This window comes from Hipposideros armiger, unplaced genomic scaffold, assembly GCF_001890085.2.
Source record: "Hipposideros armiger isolate ML-2016 unplaced genomic scaffold, ASM189008v1 scaffold_303, whole genome shotgun sequence".
In the NCBI taxonomy this organism is placed as follows: Eukaryota; Metazoa; Chordata; class Mammalia; order Chiroptera; family Hipposideridae; genus Hipposideros; species Hipposideros armiger.
In genome coordinates, this window is record NW_017731653.1 from 528,869 (window position 1) to 545,579 (window position 16,711).

The 16,711-nt window shown below is 52.2% G+C and overlaps 2 protein-coding genes across 2 annotated transcripts; both read left to right on the forward strand.

Moving 5' to 3' along the window:
* Positions 1-957: 957 nt before the first annotated feature.
* Positions 958-5,328, forward strand: IGFBP6 (insulin like growth factor binding protein 6). The gene is made up of 4 exons (XM_019659670.1): positions 958-1,372; positions 3,993-4,132; positions 4,318-4,437; positions 4,994-5,328. Exons 1-4 carry the CDS (start codon positions 1,045-1,047, stop codon positions 5,114-5,116), a joined length of 711 nt encoding a protein of 236 aa, XP_019515215.1. The 5' UTR covers positions 958-1,044; the 3' UTR covers positions 5,117-5,328.
* Positions 5,329-6,151: 823 nt separating this feature from the next.
* SOAT2 (sterol O-acyltransferase 2) lies at positions 6,152-16,447 on the forward strand. The gene is made up of 15 exons (XM_019659652.1): positions 6,152-6,649; positions 7,146-7,201; positions 7,726-7,862; positions 8,213-8,272; positions 8,607-8,714; positions 10,683-10,959; positions 11,367-11,436; positions 12,044-12,128; positions 12,599-12,644; positions 12,844-12,973; positions 13,948-14,045; positions 14,447-14,545; positions 15,044-15,179; positions 15,710-15,855; positions 16,055-16,447. Exons 1-15 carry the CDS (start codon positions 6,577-6,579, stop codon positions 16,103-16,105), a joined length of 1,572 nt encoding a protein of 523 aa, XP_019515197.1. The 5' UTR covers positions 6,152-6,576; the 3' UTR covers positions 16,106-16,447.
* The last annotated feature ends 264 nt before the right edge of the window (positions 16,448-16,711 follow it).

Below are 16,711 nucleotides of genomic sequence, written 5' to 3' on the forward strand. Positions count from 1 at the left end.
GGTGAGGGGGTGGGAGACAGGTTCTGGGAAAGGAAAAGAATAGTGTAGGTTGACCTGAACGAAGGACGATAGGGGGCGTAGGAGGGTGTGCTGTTCTCTGGCCACCGTCCCTAAGAGCACCCAGCGTATGGGTTCCTCACTTTTGCCCCTTTCCCCCATAATTTCAACTGGTCAATTCCTTCCCCTACCTCCCAGATGTTCAGCCAGTTCTCACCCTTGCACACTCTCCCCTCTGCAATCCTTCCAGACTCTTGTGGCCCCACCACAATGCTATACGATTTCTGATAGTTCATTCAAGGTGTACTTCCCCACCTCACCCCTTGCCCACCCCCAAACCCTTCTGTCTTCTTAGCCCAGTCTGGCCCCTCTGACACCCGTTGTCTCCACAGTTACATCTCAGAAAGACTCTCTTGCCCCTCCCTCAGTATTGCTGTTCCTCTCCTCGCCGCCTTTGGTCTATTTTCTCCCATCAGTGTCGGTACTCCCAAGACCCCATTACCCATCATTTCGGTCTTTTTTCTCTTTTCATTCACCGCCATTCCTCTCATGACCCCCACACACCATCCCTTCCTTCTTTGTCCACTTTTAGACCTCCATCTTCGCACTCCCCATGGGCGTCCCCGCGTCCCTCTGCACCTCCACACAAACGGGATTTCAGGTTTTCCCTTCATCCCAACTCCCGTCCTCTCCTCCTCTCTCTCTCCCCATCCTCTAGTTTCTCCAGCCAGCTGTCCAGCTCCGAAATTCCGGGCGAGATTCCCGGGAAGAAAGCATGAAAAAGCAGAGTAATTTGGGAAGTGAACAGAAACTGGGAAGGGAGGGGGAAGAGAAGAGTGGGGAGGACCCAGGTGGTGATGGGGGGGGGGGCTCTCTAGTCCCACCCAGTTTAAGGAATGCCTCTGCCTTCTCCCCCCACCCCCTTTCACCTGACTCTTAAAAAGGCCCGGCCCCTGAACCACGGCTACTTAAGGCAGAGGGGCGGCAGCCGGCAGCAGCTGCGCTACGACTGCTCTGGGAGGAGTGGACGGGGCAAAAATCTTGACCATGACCCCCCAAAGGCTGCTGCCGCCACTGCTGCTGCTAACTCTGATGCTCGCTGCCCGCCCAGGAGGCGCCTTGGCACGATGCTCAGGCTGCGGGCAAGGGGTGCAGGCGGGTTGTCCGGGGGACTGCGTGGAGGAGGATGCAGGGCTACAGGCGGAGGGTTGTGCGGAAGCTGGGAGCTGCCTCAGGAGGGAAGGGCAGCAGTGTGGGGTCTACACTCCTAACTGCGCCCCCGGACTGCAGTGCCAGCCGCCGGAGGAAGAAGAAGCGCCTCTGCGGGCGCTGCTGCTGGGCCGGGGCCGCTGTCGCCGGGCCCGCGTGCGCTCTGGTGAGTTCGCGCCCCGCCCCTGCCCCGCCCACGTGAGGCCCGCGTCTCTGCAAGCAAAGTCCTTGAAGAGGTGGGCGCGGGCAGCCTGAAAGCCTCTAGAATCTTGACACTTCTCCCCAACCCTGGGGGGACACGTTAGGGAGGTGAAGGGGCAAGTGCTGGGGGCAGCTAGAAGGGTAATGTGCGGCTAGGGCCCTGGGTATAAAGCAGGCAGGTGTCTGAGCTCTCAACCGTTTTTTGCCCCTTCTATTATTTTCTCACAGGGGAAAAGGGTGGTGGGGAGATGGAGGGGTTTAGGGCCATGCCATTATCCCACAGCGTCCGAACTCCTTTAGCCTTAGACCCCCAAGCTGGAAAAGACCCAGAACTTGTTCCCAGCTTCCACTTGGAGAAAGAGGAAAGGGAACCCCAGACTCCCAAATCCTGCACACACCAAGAAATATCTCTTCCACTCCTCTTAATATTAGGGTGTCCAAAGCACACCTGAACATGGGATCTGGAACAAAAGACGCCCCAAATCCAGAGTTGTTTCAGATTAGACTAGGTCAGAGAGCAGGCACTGAGGGCCCCAGGGACGCCGCTAGAGGTGGGAAAAGAAGGAATCTGCTAAATCAGGGCTATGATTTAAATCTGCTCAAAGCCCTCCACCCGCCCCACCCCACCCCACCCCAGAAAGGAGAATAGAAGCTGAGTCATTGGGTGGGTGGGACAGAAGTGAGTCAGAACCCGAAAGAGGGGGGGGGGGAACAGCAGGGAGATGGGGAGGGCAGGAAATGCAACAGCCCCTACTCCGGGAGCATCTGAGCTCCTGGTTCTTCTCTGGGAAGGGATGGGAAATTAACTGGGAGTTTCTTTCAGTCCCAAATGAAAGTGTCCAGGCTCCTAGGGGTCCTCCTGGAAGGGGTGGTCCAGGTGGGTCAGAGGAAGCCGGGGAGCATGGTCATGGTAGGGTGCTAAATAGAGGGAATGAGGGGCAAGAGCTGAGGAGTGTGGAGGAAAGAAGACCAGACTCATGGCAGAGGGAGCGGCTCGGGTTGTGAGTAGTCGGCAGATGGGAGCACTGGCTAGGTTTGAGGGCTGGGGACCTGAGCAGAGGGTGCTTGGGCCACGGAGGGATCATAGTATCTAATTATACAGCTGGGCCAATTCCAAGCAGTGCGTGCTCCCCTCCCTGCCTTTTCCTGGCCCTGAGGCCCTGACTTATTTCCCCATCCCATGCCATCCTGAGCTCACCCCAGGCGCCCCAGACACCATGTGTGAAACTTCTCCAGAGCCAGAAGCAGCCTGCAGGTGGGAAGCCCTAACTTACTCCCTGCCCTCTGCCTGGGCTGAGCCACAGATGACCAGAAGGGAGAGGCCCCCATTGCTCCAAAAGTAACCACAACTCAGGCCTGGGAGAGGCGGGCCGAATCACAGCAGGGTGAGAGCCGGGACAACTTTCCACTTGGGTCCCTGCAGACCCCTCCCACATCCGTTGCTCCCCTGCCCCATCTTCCTGGCTTCGTGCACCCCCTGCTGGCCTTTGGTGTAACAGCCAGGTCTTTTCACCCCAAGCCCAAGGCCTCTCAATGTACAGTAGTCCCCTTGATCTGCTGGGGGAATACGTTCCAAGACCCCAGTGGATGCCTGAAAAGGCGGATAATACCTAACCCTAATCAATTTCTTCAGCTCTGCCAGAAATGTGACAGCAGCTTCTTCATCAGATGCAACCACTCCAGTAATTTTTATATTCTTCAGTCCAAACCTATTCCTAAATCTGTGTAATCATCTCTTACTTTTCAGTAAATGTCTTATTTCAGGGAATCCCTTGCTGAAGTCTTCATATAGGCTCAGTGCTTTCTGTGGCAACACATTGCTGTCAATAGGAACAAATTTTCTGTTCCTGTCTTCCATGCATAAATTTAATGTCTTTTTCCATCTTAACTAGGCACTTATCACACACTGTGGCTGAAACTTTCGCAGTTTGAGGTGCAACAGCAAAATCAGCATGAATTTCTTTTTCCTTCTTCACAAATGAACGGATTGAAGATTGTTCTTACCATAGATCTTAGCAACCTCAGCATATGATATTTTTTTCTTTTCTTAAGTCAAGAACTTTCACCTTTTTACTTAAAAGGCAGCACTGGACAAAAGGATGATTCAAATCCAGGCAGGACAGAGCAGGAAGGTGGGAGATTTCATCATGCTACCCAGAACAGCGAGCAATTTAAAACTTATGAATTGTTTATTTCTGGAATTTTCTATTTAATATTTTCAGACCACTGTTGACCATGGGTAACTGAAACCACAGAAAACAAACCCATTGATAAGGGTCAACTACTGTATTTGTATTTGTTCTCGATTTTTGCTTTCTGAAGCACTTCTCCCTTATAAACCTTAAAACTAGTCTAGGGATATTGTCAGGAAAAGTAATACCATTTACCAGAGAGAGAAGCTGTGGCCAGGAGAAGGTAAGGGTGGAGCCAAATTCTAACCCTCCTCATTTCTACCATTCCAAAAGCCCTTCTCTTCCTCCCACTTCAGGTGGGTAGGGGTGAGCAAGGCTCTTTTCCACTTGGCTGTGGTCTTTCACATCTGGCTGATTTCTGGCCTCTTCTCCCCCATCCTCTTGTGGCTGTAGGGGAGAATCCTAAGGAGAGTAAACCCCAAGCGAGGACCACTCACCCACAGGATGTGAACCGCAGAGACCAACAGAGGAACCCAGGGATCTCTACGACTCCTGCCAGGCCCAATCCTGGGAGCATCCAAGACACTGAGATGGTGCATTTGGGGGTGGCAGGGAGCAGGAGGGGTGGGGAGGCCTAGAGATACCCATCTGAGACTGCTTCCTTGGGCTTGAAGAAGTCTCCTATGTCGGTCCTGGGAGCCTGGCTAGTGGGGCCAGTGAACTGTGCAGTGGAGCTGGGCTGAAGTGGTTCTGAGGTGCCTCCTCTCCCTTTCCCCAGGGCCCGTGCCGCAGACATCTGGACTCAGTGCTGCAGCAACTCCAGACTGAGGTCTACCGAGGGGCTCATACCCTCTACGTGCCTAATTGTGACCATCGGGGCTTCTACCGGAAGCGGCAGGTGAGACCACTCCTCTCCTCCCCTTGGTCCATCAGTACAAGGCTCTTACCAGGGATGGGGGGTGCTTATACAGTTGCTTAAATAAGACACTATCCCTGCCTTTAAGGATCTCCCAACTTTAGGGTCCACGTAAATAGAATAACCAACCATACACTGGAGTATAGGAATTAGACTGCCTAAGGAATGCCTAACTCAGCGGTGCAGAAATGTGAGGTGCATCAGAGTCACCTGGAAGGCTATGAACACATAGGTGGCTGAGTCCTACCCGAAGAGCCTGAGAATTTGCATTTTTAACTCCATCCCTAGTGATGCTGATGCTGTTGGTTTGGGGACCATACTTTGAGAACTACAGTTCTGGCCTAGAAGAATGGGCACAATTTTGTGGGTGAAGAAGAAGAGAAGCAAGGGAAAGGAACCCAGTGGGCCTCACAGTCCTGAGAGCTCTCAGATGTTTCTGCATACTCAGACTGGCTACCTTCCCCAATCCATGGGACCCCTTCTATATCTCCTGTTGGAGCCTTGGCCTCACCTCTGATCCATATGCCTCTCTCTCTAGTGCCGCTCCTCCCAGGGGCAGCGCCGAGGTCCCTGCTGGTGTGTGGATCGGATGGGCCAGCCTCTGCCAGCGTCCCCGGACAACGATGGAAGCTCCCCCTGCTCCACTGGGAGCAGCAGCTAAGGCTGGGTGGGAGCCCGCAGGGCCACTGGCAGGAGCATGGGGCTGTCATCTTGGGTCATTTGTTGAGTAATGAGTAACTCGGGACCCTGAGCCCCACACTCCACCTTAAGGCCCTGCCCCATTGTACCCCTTGCCCCTGAGACCTCATACATGAAAAGATTGTTGGTGTTGGCTTGGGGTGCTAATAAAGCTGTGTTGGGGTCTCTGGTGTATGTCTCTGTGTCCACCTCTCACATTTCTAGAGCCCCTGATCCTTCTCTCTACCTCCCTTCCAGCACCCCTATAGCAGCTTTCCTTTCCTGTGAACTACCTTCGGTCCTTTCCACTGCACTTGGAATGAGGAGGCAGCCATTGGCAGAGGTTTCTAGTCCTGAAGCCTCACCCAACTACCTACCCATCAGGGGGTGGGGGTAGGAGATGGGGAGACACAGCCCATGGCCTTGGCCTGAGGTTATGATTCTGTCTCTAACACTGATCTTTGGAATCAAGGGAGAAGGAGAATTAATAGTTAATCGCCAGCAGGAACCCAACAAAGAAGAACTCTCAAAGTTCTTACCCTACTGTTACTTCCTACTGAAAAGGGAAGGAAATTATTATTTATTGAGCTCCTCCCATGGGCTGGGCCCTGGACCATGTGCTTTTACCTAGACTACCTCATTTTGTGCTTACAGTAATTTTGTGGGCTAGGGACTTTTGCCCCTGTGTTTCAGAGGAAGAAATTGGCTTAAAGTATTTAGGTCACTTGCCTGAAATTACACAACCAGGAGAAGATAGAGGGAGGGTTTAAACCTGGTTCTTCCATATGTGACAATGCCTGGCATTCCTTAGGTGCTGAATGTGTTTGTTTTGCCTACATGCTAACCCAAGTAGGTATAGGGAAGAACTGACATTCAGGGGCTGTGGCACCCAGCACTTCCTGGAAGGGTCACAGGTGTCAACCTCATTAGAATATTAATCACATGCATACAATGCTTTCCAGTTGACAAGGTTCTTTCACACACCTTATCTTATGGTGTAAGGGAGCTGAGTGCACTGATACCTGAAGATGTTTCTGACTCCTCCCTAACCTCCAGCTTGCTGGGAAAGAGATTGGAAGGTGAGCCATACTAGGTGATAAGCCCCAAAGAGGCAAAGTTCCCCTTCCCACAACGGTGCGGAGTCACCATTTCCTGTGGAAGGGAGAGCCGGTTCGCTCAGAGCTGGGCATCTGGGTGATGCTTGGGCTGTTGGGGGCTTGTGTCCAGTCCATCCCTGCGACAGCCCACAAAGCCTGAAGCTGAAAAGAACTGCCCTTCAGATCAGATAACCTATCGTGCTCCTGGAGGCCCCCTCCTCCCGAAAGGACTTTAGTCTTTGGTGCTGTCAGCTGAGCTGAGTGAGATGGGAGCTCGGCTGGCTGGCAGGCTGTGAAGGAAAGAGGAACACGGCAGAGGCCGCCTGCTGCCCAGTCAAGACTCATCATGGAGCCAAGGGCAGCCCGACTGCGGAGGAGAACAGGGTCGAGAGCAGAGCAAGAGGACCAACCCTCCGGAGGTGAGCCACCCTCTAGGAGTGCAGAAACCTCAGGAGAGGTTGGAGGTGGGGATACCCTGTTGAGAGGGGGCTCCTGCTGTCCAACTGCAATCCTTACTGCTGTCCTGGGAGGCCAGGGTAGGCAGACCCTGGACTCTGTCCCTAACTGCCCAGCTGGGAAAGGGAGGAGAAAAGGGACATTCAGAGCTGTGGCCCTGCCTTGCCTTTCTGACTCTAACCTCAGAGGGTGAATGGAGCAGCTTCCTGTTCCCTGGGTACCCTGTTTCCAGCAATGTCATCAGACTCCCTGCTTGCCAATGGCCTCCTCACCCCTGACAGAATAACTTCCTTTCTGACTGCCCCACCCATGATACTAGATATCAACTGGCTGGGGGGCTGGGAGGCTGCTGAGCATACAGAAAGCATTTCCTGGACTGAGGATGCCTCTGGGTTTGCACAAGGCGGCAGAACCCCAACTCCTCCCACTTAGGTGTGCCCTTTTGACCCCTCGTCCTAGGAAATGCTGAGGCACGTGGAGGCCCAGACTTGGTGCAATGGACCCGACATATGGAGGTGAGGAACCTCAGAGGTCAGAAGTCAAGATGGACAGGTCCTGGAGTGGAGGGAGGTAGGGGTGTGGACCAGTTTGGTGATAAAGACAACTTGTTTTTTATTCAAACTCCTCAGAACAGGTTAGAGCTAAGGGTTAAGATAAAAGGGTTTGAAACACAAGTTGTCAAAGCAGGGGCCAAAAGTCAGCCTGTGAACAGTCTTTTGTTAGTCAGGAGAGGGAAGACTGGAATCAGAGAAGAGTCAAGTCAGAGATAACAAGGTGGTTGGGATTCAGACCCAGAAACTGGAAGTGTCGCGCCTGCTGTCATTCCTTGATCCTCACTGCTGCCCTCAGAAGCCAGAGGGAGATAAATTCTCGGGGAAGATCTGGGCAGGAACCGAGCTTTCTATCCATAGCACTTAGCAGTGCGCCTCTATCCATAGCACTTAGCAGTGCGCCTAGCACAGAGAGAAGCTCAGTAAATGGGTGAATGAGAGGATGGTTGACTGGCTGGAGGGACAGCGGTCTGTGCTTTGTCCTGTAGGCTGTGAAGATGCAGCTGCTAGAGCAGTTACAGGGACAGCTGCTGGAGCTGCTGGATCGGGCCACGTCAGAGGCCGTACAATCCTATCCACCACAATGTGGGCCTCTGCCCACCATTCCTTCAGATTCCTTGAGCAAGTAAGAGTCCGAGGAGCCAGGGGCTGAGGAATGGCTGGAGTGGGCTTCTCCATCGTAAAGATTCCGAACCATAAACATCATCTCGTATGCCCTTGACCAGCATTGGCATGACCCTCATTTCAAGTTTCCCTCTTCTCTTATCGCCTCTGCTTTCCTGGCACTGTCCCCCACCTCTGGGCCTTGCTCTGCCCTGGTTCTGACCTTCTGCCTCATCCTGCCCTGTGCCCCTAGCCTTGACCTTCCCCTACTACTTCTCTTGGCTCCCAAGTATTGATCTTCTGCAAGGCTCCACCCTCTTCCCACTGCCTTCTCCCTTTGGGTCCTGGCTCAGAAGGACTGTCTCAATTCAGGACCCAGGAGCCATCCCTAAAGAAACGGAAAGTTTTCATCATTCGCAAGTCCCTGCTTGAGTAAGTCTGGGGTGAGGACTGGGTGAGAGATTAAAAAAGGGCTTTGAGTGGGGTTTCTCATCCCCAGGCTCTAGGTGGTTTGGGAGAGGACTTGTAAAGGGTTTCTGAGGTTCAGTTTCCCCATTTGTCCTGGTGTGACTGTGGAACAAAAGTCAACAGGATAAGAAATGCCTGGACTGGGAATAGCTTTGGACAGATGTCCCAGCCACATCCCAGCCCTTAGATAGAAGTTCCCAATCACTAGACCCCATCCCCATATGTGTACAGTGACTGAGATAGTCCACATGACCTTGAGGATCCTCTCACACTGACATTCAGGCCCCTGTCCTTCCAGCGAGCTGATGGAGGTGCAGCATTTCCGGACCATCTACCATATGTTCATCGCTGGCCTATGTGTCTTTATCATCAGCACCCTGGTCATCGACTTCATTGATGAGGGCAGGTAGGCCCCTCTCCTGCCCAGGATAGGCACATAGATCCGATCAGACCCCTTGGGTCCCCAGGTTTCCACCTACCACTGGCCTGAGAGGGTACAAGTCCCCCGTTGATTATTGCACATGCATCAGTGTTGCTTCCAACAACATTCCTAACTAAAATGCACTCTTAGCTTTTTCCTTCCACAGTCTTGGATGGGCCTTGGTCTGTCTTCCCAGGGTCAGCCACTCTGGAAACAGCCACTCAAATACTTCTCAATAGAAACCTTGTCCTAAGGCAGATAGCTATACAAGTGTGTGTGCACACATGCACACTTCCCACCCCACTGCTCTCACACACTCTTTTCCAAGTCAGTGCTATTCGATTCACGTAACCTCTTCTGAGCACCTCCTAAGTACCAGCCCCGGGAGCCAGAGAGATGAGGGGGAGACCTCATCCTTGTTTGTGAGGCACTCCCAATCTTTTGGGGAAGATAGATGTGCACACAAGTGCCATGGTGGGTCATTGTTCCCACAGAGCACACCCCCCACACACTTTGGGGATGAGCTTCAGAGGGCTCTACACCCCTGGGGGTCTGTATCTGCATGCCCTCCCCCGCAAGTAGGGCTTAGGAAGCAATAAAAGGAAGAGGACCAAGGATCTGCAAGTTCAGCAACAGCACTTCCTTTTGGTAAAATTGTTGCTAATTATATGAGTATTAGAAGGATCCAAGCTCAGTAAAAAGTTCAAAAACACATGAAATGACGGTCCTTCTTGACCACCCCCCTCAATCCCAGACCACTCCTCAGAGGTAACGTTTTTGGTTTTTTTGTTGTTTTTTTTAAGATTTTTATTGGGGAATTGGGGGGATGGGAACAGTGCTGGGCAATTGGGGGAAGGGGAACAGACAAGTTGCTGTCGTTTTGTTCTTCAGTCTAGTTGTGGAGGATGTTGCTTCACTGGCCCAAGTTGGCACCATCATTGCGCTCTTCCTGGGTGAGGCAGATCAGTCGCCGGCTTCTGGACAGCCGCTCACTGCGGCTGCTGGCCGCTCACACTGGCTGCTGGTTACATACGGTAGCCCATGGCAACCCACTGCCACAGGGGCTGCAGCCTACGCCGTCGCCGGTGACTCACAGGCAGCCCAGCTCCAGGTTGAGCTGTTGTTCAGCATCTTAGCTGTAGAGGGCGCAGTGTCACTGGCCCTCATATGTGGGATCCAAACCAGGGCCCTCTGGAGTCCCAAGCCAGTTCTTAACCATCGTGCCACTCGGCCGGCCCAGAGGTAACATTTTTAACAGTTTTGAAAGTTTCCCTCCAAAGCGTTTTCCATGCATTCCATTCATGTGTATTTAAGAACCAAAGAGTGTATTTCATAGAGGTTTATTTTTTACATCAATAAGATACTTACTGTACCTATTATTTTGTTTTCACTCCCTAACAGCCTAGCTTAGAGATGTTTCTATGTCAGTCCATTGTTTTTAATGACCACAGAGTCTGGAGATGCCTGATTTTGTTCATTTAGTCCTTTCCTCATGGACATGTAGGTTGTTTCCAATTCTCACCGTTAGAACCATACACTCTTAATCTAAGCAAACAAAACACTCAACAACTTGCTTTCTATTAACTCAAGTCTACAGCTACAGACACTGCAAAAGAACAAAACTCACGAAAATCAAAGTTAAACTCTAAATACGTTCTATCTTAACACCTATGGCATACAAAATACGGAACCCTTCTGCAACACCATAAAACTCACAGAGGGTTCTAATGGTAATTTGGAAGCAAACACTTCCTGACAGTCTTCTCAGGCAACGCCCTATGTTAGAAGTCCCCTGCAACAGAGAGAGGTGCCATCTCGAACACCTTCAGAGATGGGGAGCTCACAACCTTCACAAGATACCTCAGCTTATCTTCCAAGAGCTCTGGCTGCAGAGGAAGGGGACAAGGATGGGCTACACATTTGTCTACTTTGTCTCTCCTTCCCCACTCCAAGGCTGATGTTGGAGTTTGACCTATTGATCTTCAGCTTCGGACAGCTGCCCTTGGCTCTGATGACATGGGTCCCCATGTTCCTGTCTACTCTACTGGTGCCTTACCAGGCTCTGCGGCTGTGGGCGAGGTCCCAGGCCGGAGGGGCCTGGACGCTGGGGGTGGGCCTGGGCTGCATGCTGCTGGTCGCCCACATGGCGCTGCTAGGCATACTCCCGGTCCACGTGGCTGCGGAGTATCAGCTCCCGCCAGCCTCCCGCAGTGTCCTCGTCTTTGAGCAGGTGATGGGCGAGGCCAGTTGGTGGGGCGGGGTGGGTGAGCCCCAAAGGGCGGTGGAGGCTCAGGTGAGGGAGGGCACTCGATGCAGCATTGGCGGGGCGGGTCTAGTTACTAGGGGCGGAGTTCGTTGCGAGCGTATTTGAGCGAACCAGCAAACTCAAGGAAATGTAAGCGAAGTGGATCGGGCTACTCAAATATAATCCGACTCGGCAGAGAGAGCGGGTTGGCCAGATGAAAGCTCAGCCCTGGCCTTTCCTTTACCCCCTTACCCTCGATTCAGCCCAACAATAAGGCGATCCAACCAGAAGATAAAGTATGGGCTCTGACCATCCAGATTTTACAAAATCTCTCTCTCTCTCTCTCTCTCTCTCTCTCTCTCTCTCTCTCTCTCTCTCTCTCTCTCTCTCAGGTCAGGTTCCTGATGAAAAGTTACTCCTTCCTAAGAGAGACTGTGCCTGGGGTTCTTCATGCCAAAGGAGGTGAGGCCTTCTTCAGCTGGTCCTGCTGTGAACTCAGTCTCTTAGCTAATTGAATAAAGCCAGAGTGGCAGGATCCTCATTAAAGCTGAGTGGCAGGATCCTCATTAAAGCTGTAACTTTCTAAGCCCATCTTGCCCACTGGGCACAGCTCTGGCCTCCATCTGGGCTCTGTGGGCCTTAGGCATTAGACATTATCAGCTCCCACCTCTGAAAGAAATCCTGTTGCCCAGGATTTCTGGTGCTTTCCCATTTCCAGGCCTAACTGGGAAAGACCCAGGGGATGAGAACCTTATATCGGGAAATCAAAACAGAAAGAGGGAGAATGGGTGGTGGAATTTCTGAGTGCCAAGTAAAGCTTCTAGCTGCACCAGAAAACGGGGCTCCTGGAATGGAAACAAAAGAGGGGTATTAGAGAGCAGGTTCAGCTCCTGCCCAGTTTCACTTCCCCTACCCCACCTCCAGACCCAGTATCCAGTCCTCACCCCCTGCACCTCTGTCCTATCCAGTTCTCCACTCTCCCGTCCCACTGCCCTTCACCAGCACCCCACTCACCTCTGCCTTCTCTCCCTTCTCCCTTCACTGATGCACTCTTCTTACTCCTCCCCAGGTAAGGGGGTACAAGCCCCCAGTTTTTCCAGCTACTTCTATTTCCTCTTCTGCCCCACACTCATCTACAGAGAGACTTACCCCAGGTAAGACCCTATATGCTTTCCCCAAATGGGACCTTGCCCTCCTCCTCCTCCTCCTCTCCTCTCTCTGGGGTCCCTAGCCTCACCCAGACACTGGCCACTTTGTCAGGAAGCATCCCGTTACAGAGAGGGGAAAGAAGTGGCAGGTTGATTATCCCTCTTCCTTACCCAGCGCATGGTGACACAAGGGTGATCAGCTGTCACGGTTTGCCCAAGACTGTCCTGGTTTTAGTACTGAAAATCTTCGGTCCTGGAAAACCCCTCAATCCGGAGCAAACTCCAGATGGTTGGTCACCTTAGTTGACACCCAAGCTAAAAATCCATTTGCCATCTCTGTTATGGAAGGTGCAAAGTGTTCTAGACCCCATCTCCCCAGGCCTGAGCAATTGAGGGTCTATGGAGAGAGGGCCCCAGAACCTGGGCCCCAGCCTGAGCAGGAAGCAAGAAACATATAATCCCCATTGCTGCTGCAGGACACCCAACGTCAAGTGGAATTATGTGGCCAAGAACTTTGCCCAGGTCAGAAAATGGGTTAGAAGGGTAAACCACCTGTGACTCATGGTGGCTCTGGGAGCATTTCTGGGAGTGGGGTGGGGGAAGCCTGGGGAAGAGGTTGAAGGGTGGTGCTAAGGAAAGAGGAAGCAGATACTGGGCTAGAGTCCAATTCTAGAGTGAGGAGCCCCCTCTCAAAGATGGGTGTCTACTACTCCCTCTCCAGGCCCTGGGCTGTGTCCTCTATGCCTGTTTCATCCTGGGCCGTCTCTGTGTTCCTGTCTTTGCCAACATGAGCCGGGAGCCCTTCAGCACCCGTGCCCTGGTGCTCTCTGTCATGCACGCCACGTTGCCAGGTATGCCTACTAAGGCAGGGCTGAAGAAGACTGTGCCCTGGGGAAGGCTTAGCAGGGAGCTCCTTCCTTCCCTCACTCTTCACCTTCAGTCAGTTTCAACACCTTCTCCCTCTGAATCTCCCCTCTCATCTGTCCCCTCCTGTCACTGCTCATTGTGAGGGTCTCAGCTTAGATTGCCATCTGCTCTCCCTCTCCGTATCAGCCTCCCAGCCTGGGTCCCTCCCACCCAAATCTTTCCTCTCCCATCTGCCCCTGAGGACATTGCTACCCAGATGAACTTCCCTCCTACAGATTAATCATTCCTGACCCTGCTTCAAAATCTCCAGTGACTCCCCATTGATGGCATCTTCAGATAAGATCTGCACCTTGGCCTGGCATTCAAGGGCCTTCCTGTGTATCACATCCCACCATAAGCCCAGCCATTCCCTGAAAGGCATGCACTGCCATGCCTCCAGCCTTTTCTCATACTGGTCCCTCAGCTTGGAATGCGCTTTCCCTAGTTTCCAGCTGTGGAAAACAGTTCCTTTTTGGAGGCCCATGTGAGATACCCCTCCTCTAGGAAGCCTTTTTTTTTTTAGCCATCAATCATCATGACCCGCCCTTTGCTCTACACCCCCAAGCACATCAATGGTCACTATGCTTAACTCCCAGTACATTTCATTTGACCTTGATGCATGGCCGAACATATCTCTCTCTCTCTCTCTCTCTCACTCTCTCTCTCTCTCTCTCGCTCACTCTTTCTCCACTCCGTGAAGTCTCAATGGCCAAGAGCTTTGAGATTCATCTTATATTCCCAACATCTGGAATGGAGTACATAAGCAAATGGATGAATTAATGAATGCATGAATTAGTGAATGACTGATAAATGATGGGTAGGAGTTGAGGCCCTGGTTGCTGGGTGAGGGCTCCTCAGATTTTCCTGGGGGTTCCAGGTGGGCCAGCCTGACCTGCAGCTTCTTGTCCCCACTCTCCAGGCATCTTCATGCTGCTGCTCATCTTCTTCGCCTTCCTCCACTGCTGGCTCAACGCCTTCGCGGAGATGCTACGATTCGGAGATAGGATGTTCTACAGGGTGTGTCCTGGTCCATTTGGGAGCTAGAAGCAGGAAGGCTTAGGGAGGGATATAAAGAAGGATGGTGGCTATGCTGGGTGTTGATCAGCTGTGCTGCCTAATGAGAAATGTGCTCTCCTAGGTGTGGCTATAATGCCTCCCCTCCACCTCTTGACCAGCCAGGGCTGACTGCTTTTGTGTGGATGGTACTTTAGAAAGAAGAGGAGTATGAGGGAAGGCAGGGACCCCAAATCCTAAAGAGGGAGCTGGGGAGAGTGCTGTCTCTATTCCGCTTAGAGCCAGCTGTTGCGAGAGAACACTGCAACAGGGGGCAGGGGGCAGGGGTGAGAAGCTGAGGCCTGGGAAGAATAGGGCCGTGATACTCACTTCTTTTCCTCATCCTGACCCCGTCCTTTCCCCAGGACTGGTGGAATTCCACGTCCTTCTCCAACTACTACCGCACTTGGAACGTGGTGGTCCACGACTGGCTGTACAGCTACATATATCAGGATGGGCTGTGGGTATGAGCGCTGCAGACCCCCGCAGCTCCCACAGTTAATGGAGCCTTTCTGGGACACCCTCTTCTTTGCCCCTTCTGCACCACACACATTTTCCAACCTAAGGGCACCTTGACTTCCATTCACCCCTATTCTACCCAACGCAATGGGCAGAAAATCCTTCTTGTGATCTAACTTCTTTCCTTCCTTGTCCTTAACTCCACAGGGTCCTACTGCCCTGCTAAGAAACATGCATATATCAATTTTCAGTTACCAAGAGTTGTCGCATACATTTAATCTGCACAATAACCCTGAGAAATAAGTATTATTATATCCCTTTTTAAAAATTGGATCTAAGGCCCAATAGGTTAATAAAATGCTCTTAAATAAGACATGTCATTTAAGCTGACCCCAAATCCCATAATGTTTCCATTGTGCCGCACACCCTCCTGGCTTCTTTAAGGAGAGGGCTCTTTGTGGAGGAGTTTGATTCACTCTACCTTCCTCTCCCGGCCCTGCCAGCTGCTTGGTGGCAAGGCCCGAAGGGCTGCCATGCTGGGCGTGTTCCTGGTCTCTGCAGTTGTCCATGAGTACATCTTCTGCTTTGTCCTGGGCTTCTTCTACCCTGTCATGCTGATACTCTTCCTTGTCATTGGAGGTGAGCTTGGTTTCTGTGTGCCATTGGAGGGAAATTCATCCAGAGGGAGGAGGCCTGTGCTCCCCCTCCTGGAGAATCCAGGCTGATGGGGGAGGCCACATAGCCAAGACTGAAGGGGATGTATATGCCTTAGGAGAAGGCATGAGAGTTACGTGTGAGAGTTGGCGTGAGGAGGGACTTGGCAGCAGGGAGGGAAGCAGCATCAGGAGGCAATACGGGGGTATCCTGAGAGGAGATTTCTGGCTAGAGGGGAGCATCTGATCAGGACACTCATAGAGGGAGACAAGGGGAGAAAACTGGTGGAGTTTGGGAGACTCAGTAGGAGATCCAGGATTTTGAAGGGTAAACTGAGGAATCCTGGTTACATGAGCCACTGGAGACCTCCATGGGTTCCTAGAAGTGGAAATAAGATATTTCTCAATGGGACCTTCCTGTTCCATCTCTTCCCAGTGTCCTGGGATAGGAGAGCAGCCAGGGAGATAAGGTACAAGTATCTGGAGCTGGGGTGACAATCTTTCCTCCTGCCTCAGGGCCGATGAACTTCATGATGCATGACCGGCACACAGGTCCAGCATGGAACGTGCTAATGTGGACCATGCTCTTTCTGGGCCAAGGCATCCAGGTCAGCCTGTACTGCCAGGAGTGGTATGCACGGAGGCACTGTCCCCTGCCCCAGGTAAGGCCCCATGACCCATACTCCACTCCCTAGCCAGGAGAACATGCCTCCCCTTCCCAACCGCCAGCCCCTTATTGTTGCCAAACAGCTATGATCAGGAGCCAGGGCCTGGTTTGGGGGTGATGGCTCCTATGTCTTGGATGCACAGAGGTGGACACTGGGAAGGACCTCATTCACAATTCATCTTTCTTTGGCACAGACAACCTTCTGGGGGCTGGTGACACCTCGATCATGGTCCTGCCATACCTAGAGGTCAGTCCAGATGACACCACAAGTTCTTCTCTGCCTCCAAAGCCTGGAACCAGGGCTCATCTCGCTGCATCCCCAGACCTGGCTCTGAGGCAAGGGAGCCTACCATACATGACCCCACCAGGGAACTCTAAGGATGCATATCTGTGGACCTGTGGACAGCTGAGCACAGATTCAAAATGGTAGAGGCTCTTGAGCCTCCATCCCCATAGATTGGGCACACGGTCCCCTCCCACACCGTGGCTGTCCAGACTTGGGGAGACTTAAAGAACCTTATAGCTTTGGGGAATGTGGGGTGACTTAGAGAGACCTGGAGCCACCAAAGGCTTGATTCCTTTTTTTGTACTTCGAATACAATAATAAACTCTATGTCTCTTTTTATTCATTTATTTATTCATTCATTTATCATTTATTGTAGGCCCACATTTGACATGCACTATTGAAGAGTTGTGTCTGCAGAGGCAAGATTTTGTGGCAGGAAGGGCTGGGGGTCTTGGATGACATCCTGCCTTACTTTCTCTATGCCACCTCCCTCTCCCCAAAACCTGGCTTCACCCCCTGTTCCACTTCAACTCCTTCAGCTCACATTTCCCTTTAACCCTTCTCC

Coding starts and splice junctions, on each gene's coding strand:
- IGFBP6 (XM_019659670.1), top strand. CDS start 1,045: ATGACCCCCCAAAGGCTGCTGCCGCCACTGCTGCTGCTAACTCTGATG. Junction 1,373..3,992: donor CCGGGCCCGCGTGCGCTCTG/GTGAGTTCGCGC, acceptor TTGTGGCTGTAG/GGGAGAATCCTAAGGAGAGT. Junction 4,438..4,993: donor GCTTCTACCGGAAGCGGCAG/GTGAGACCACTC, acceptor CTCTCTCTCTAG/TGCCGCTCCTCCCAGGGGCA.
- SOAT2 (XM_019659652.1), top strand. CDS start 6,577: ATGGAGCCAAGGGCAGCCCGACTGCGGAGGAGAACAGGGTCGAGAGCA. Junction 7,202..7,725: donor AATGGACCCGACATATGGAG/GTGAGGAACCTC, acceptor TTTGTCCTGTAG/GCTGTGAAGATGCAGCTGCT. Junction 14,046..14,446: donor GAGATAGGATGTTCTACAGG/GTGTGTCCTGGT, acceptor TCCTTTCCCCAG/GACTGGTGGAATTCCACGTC.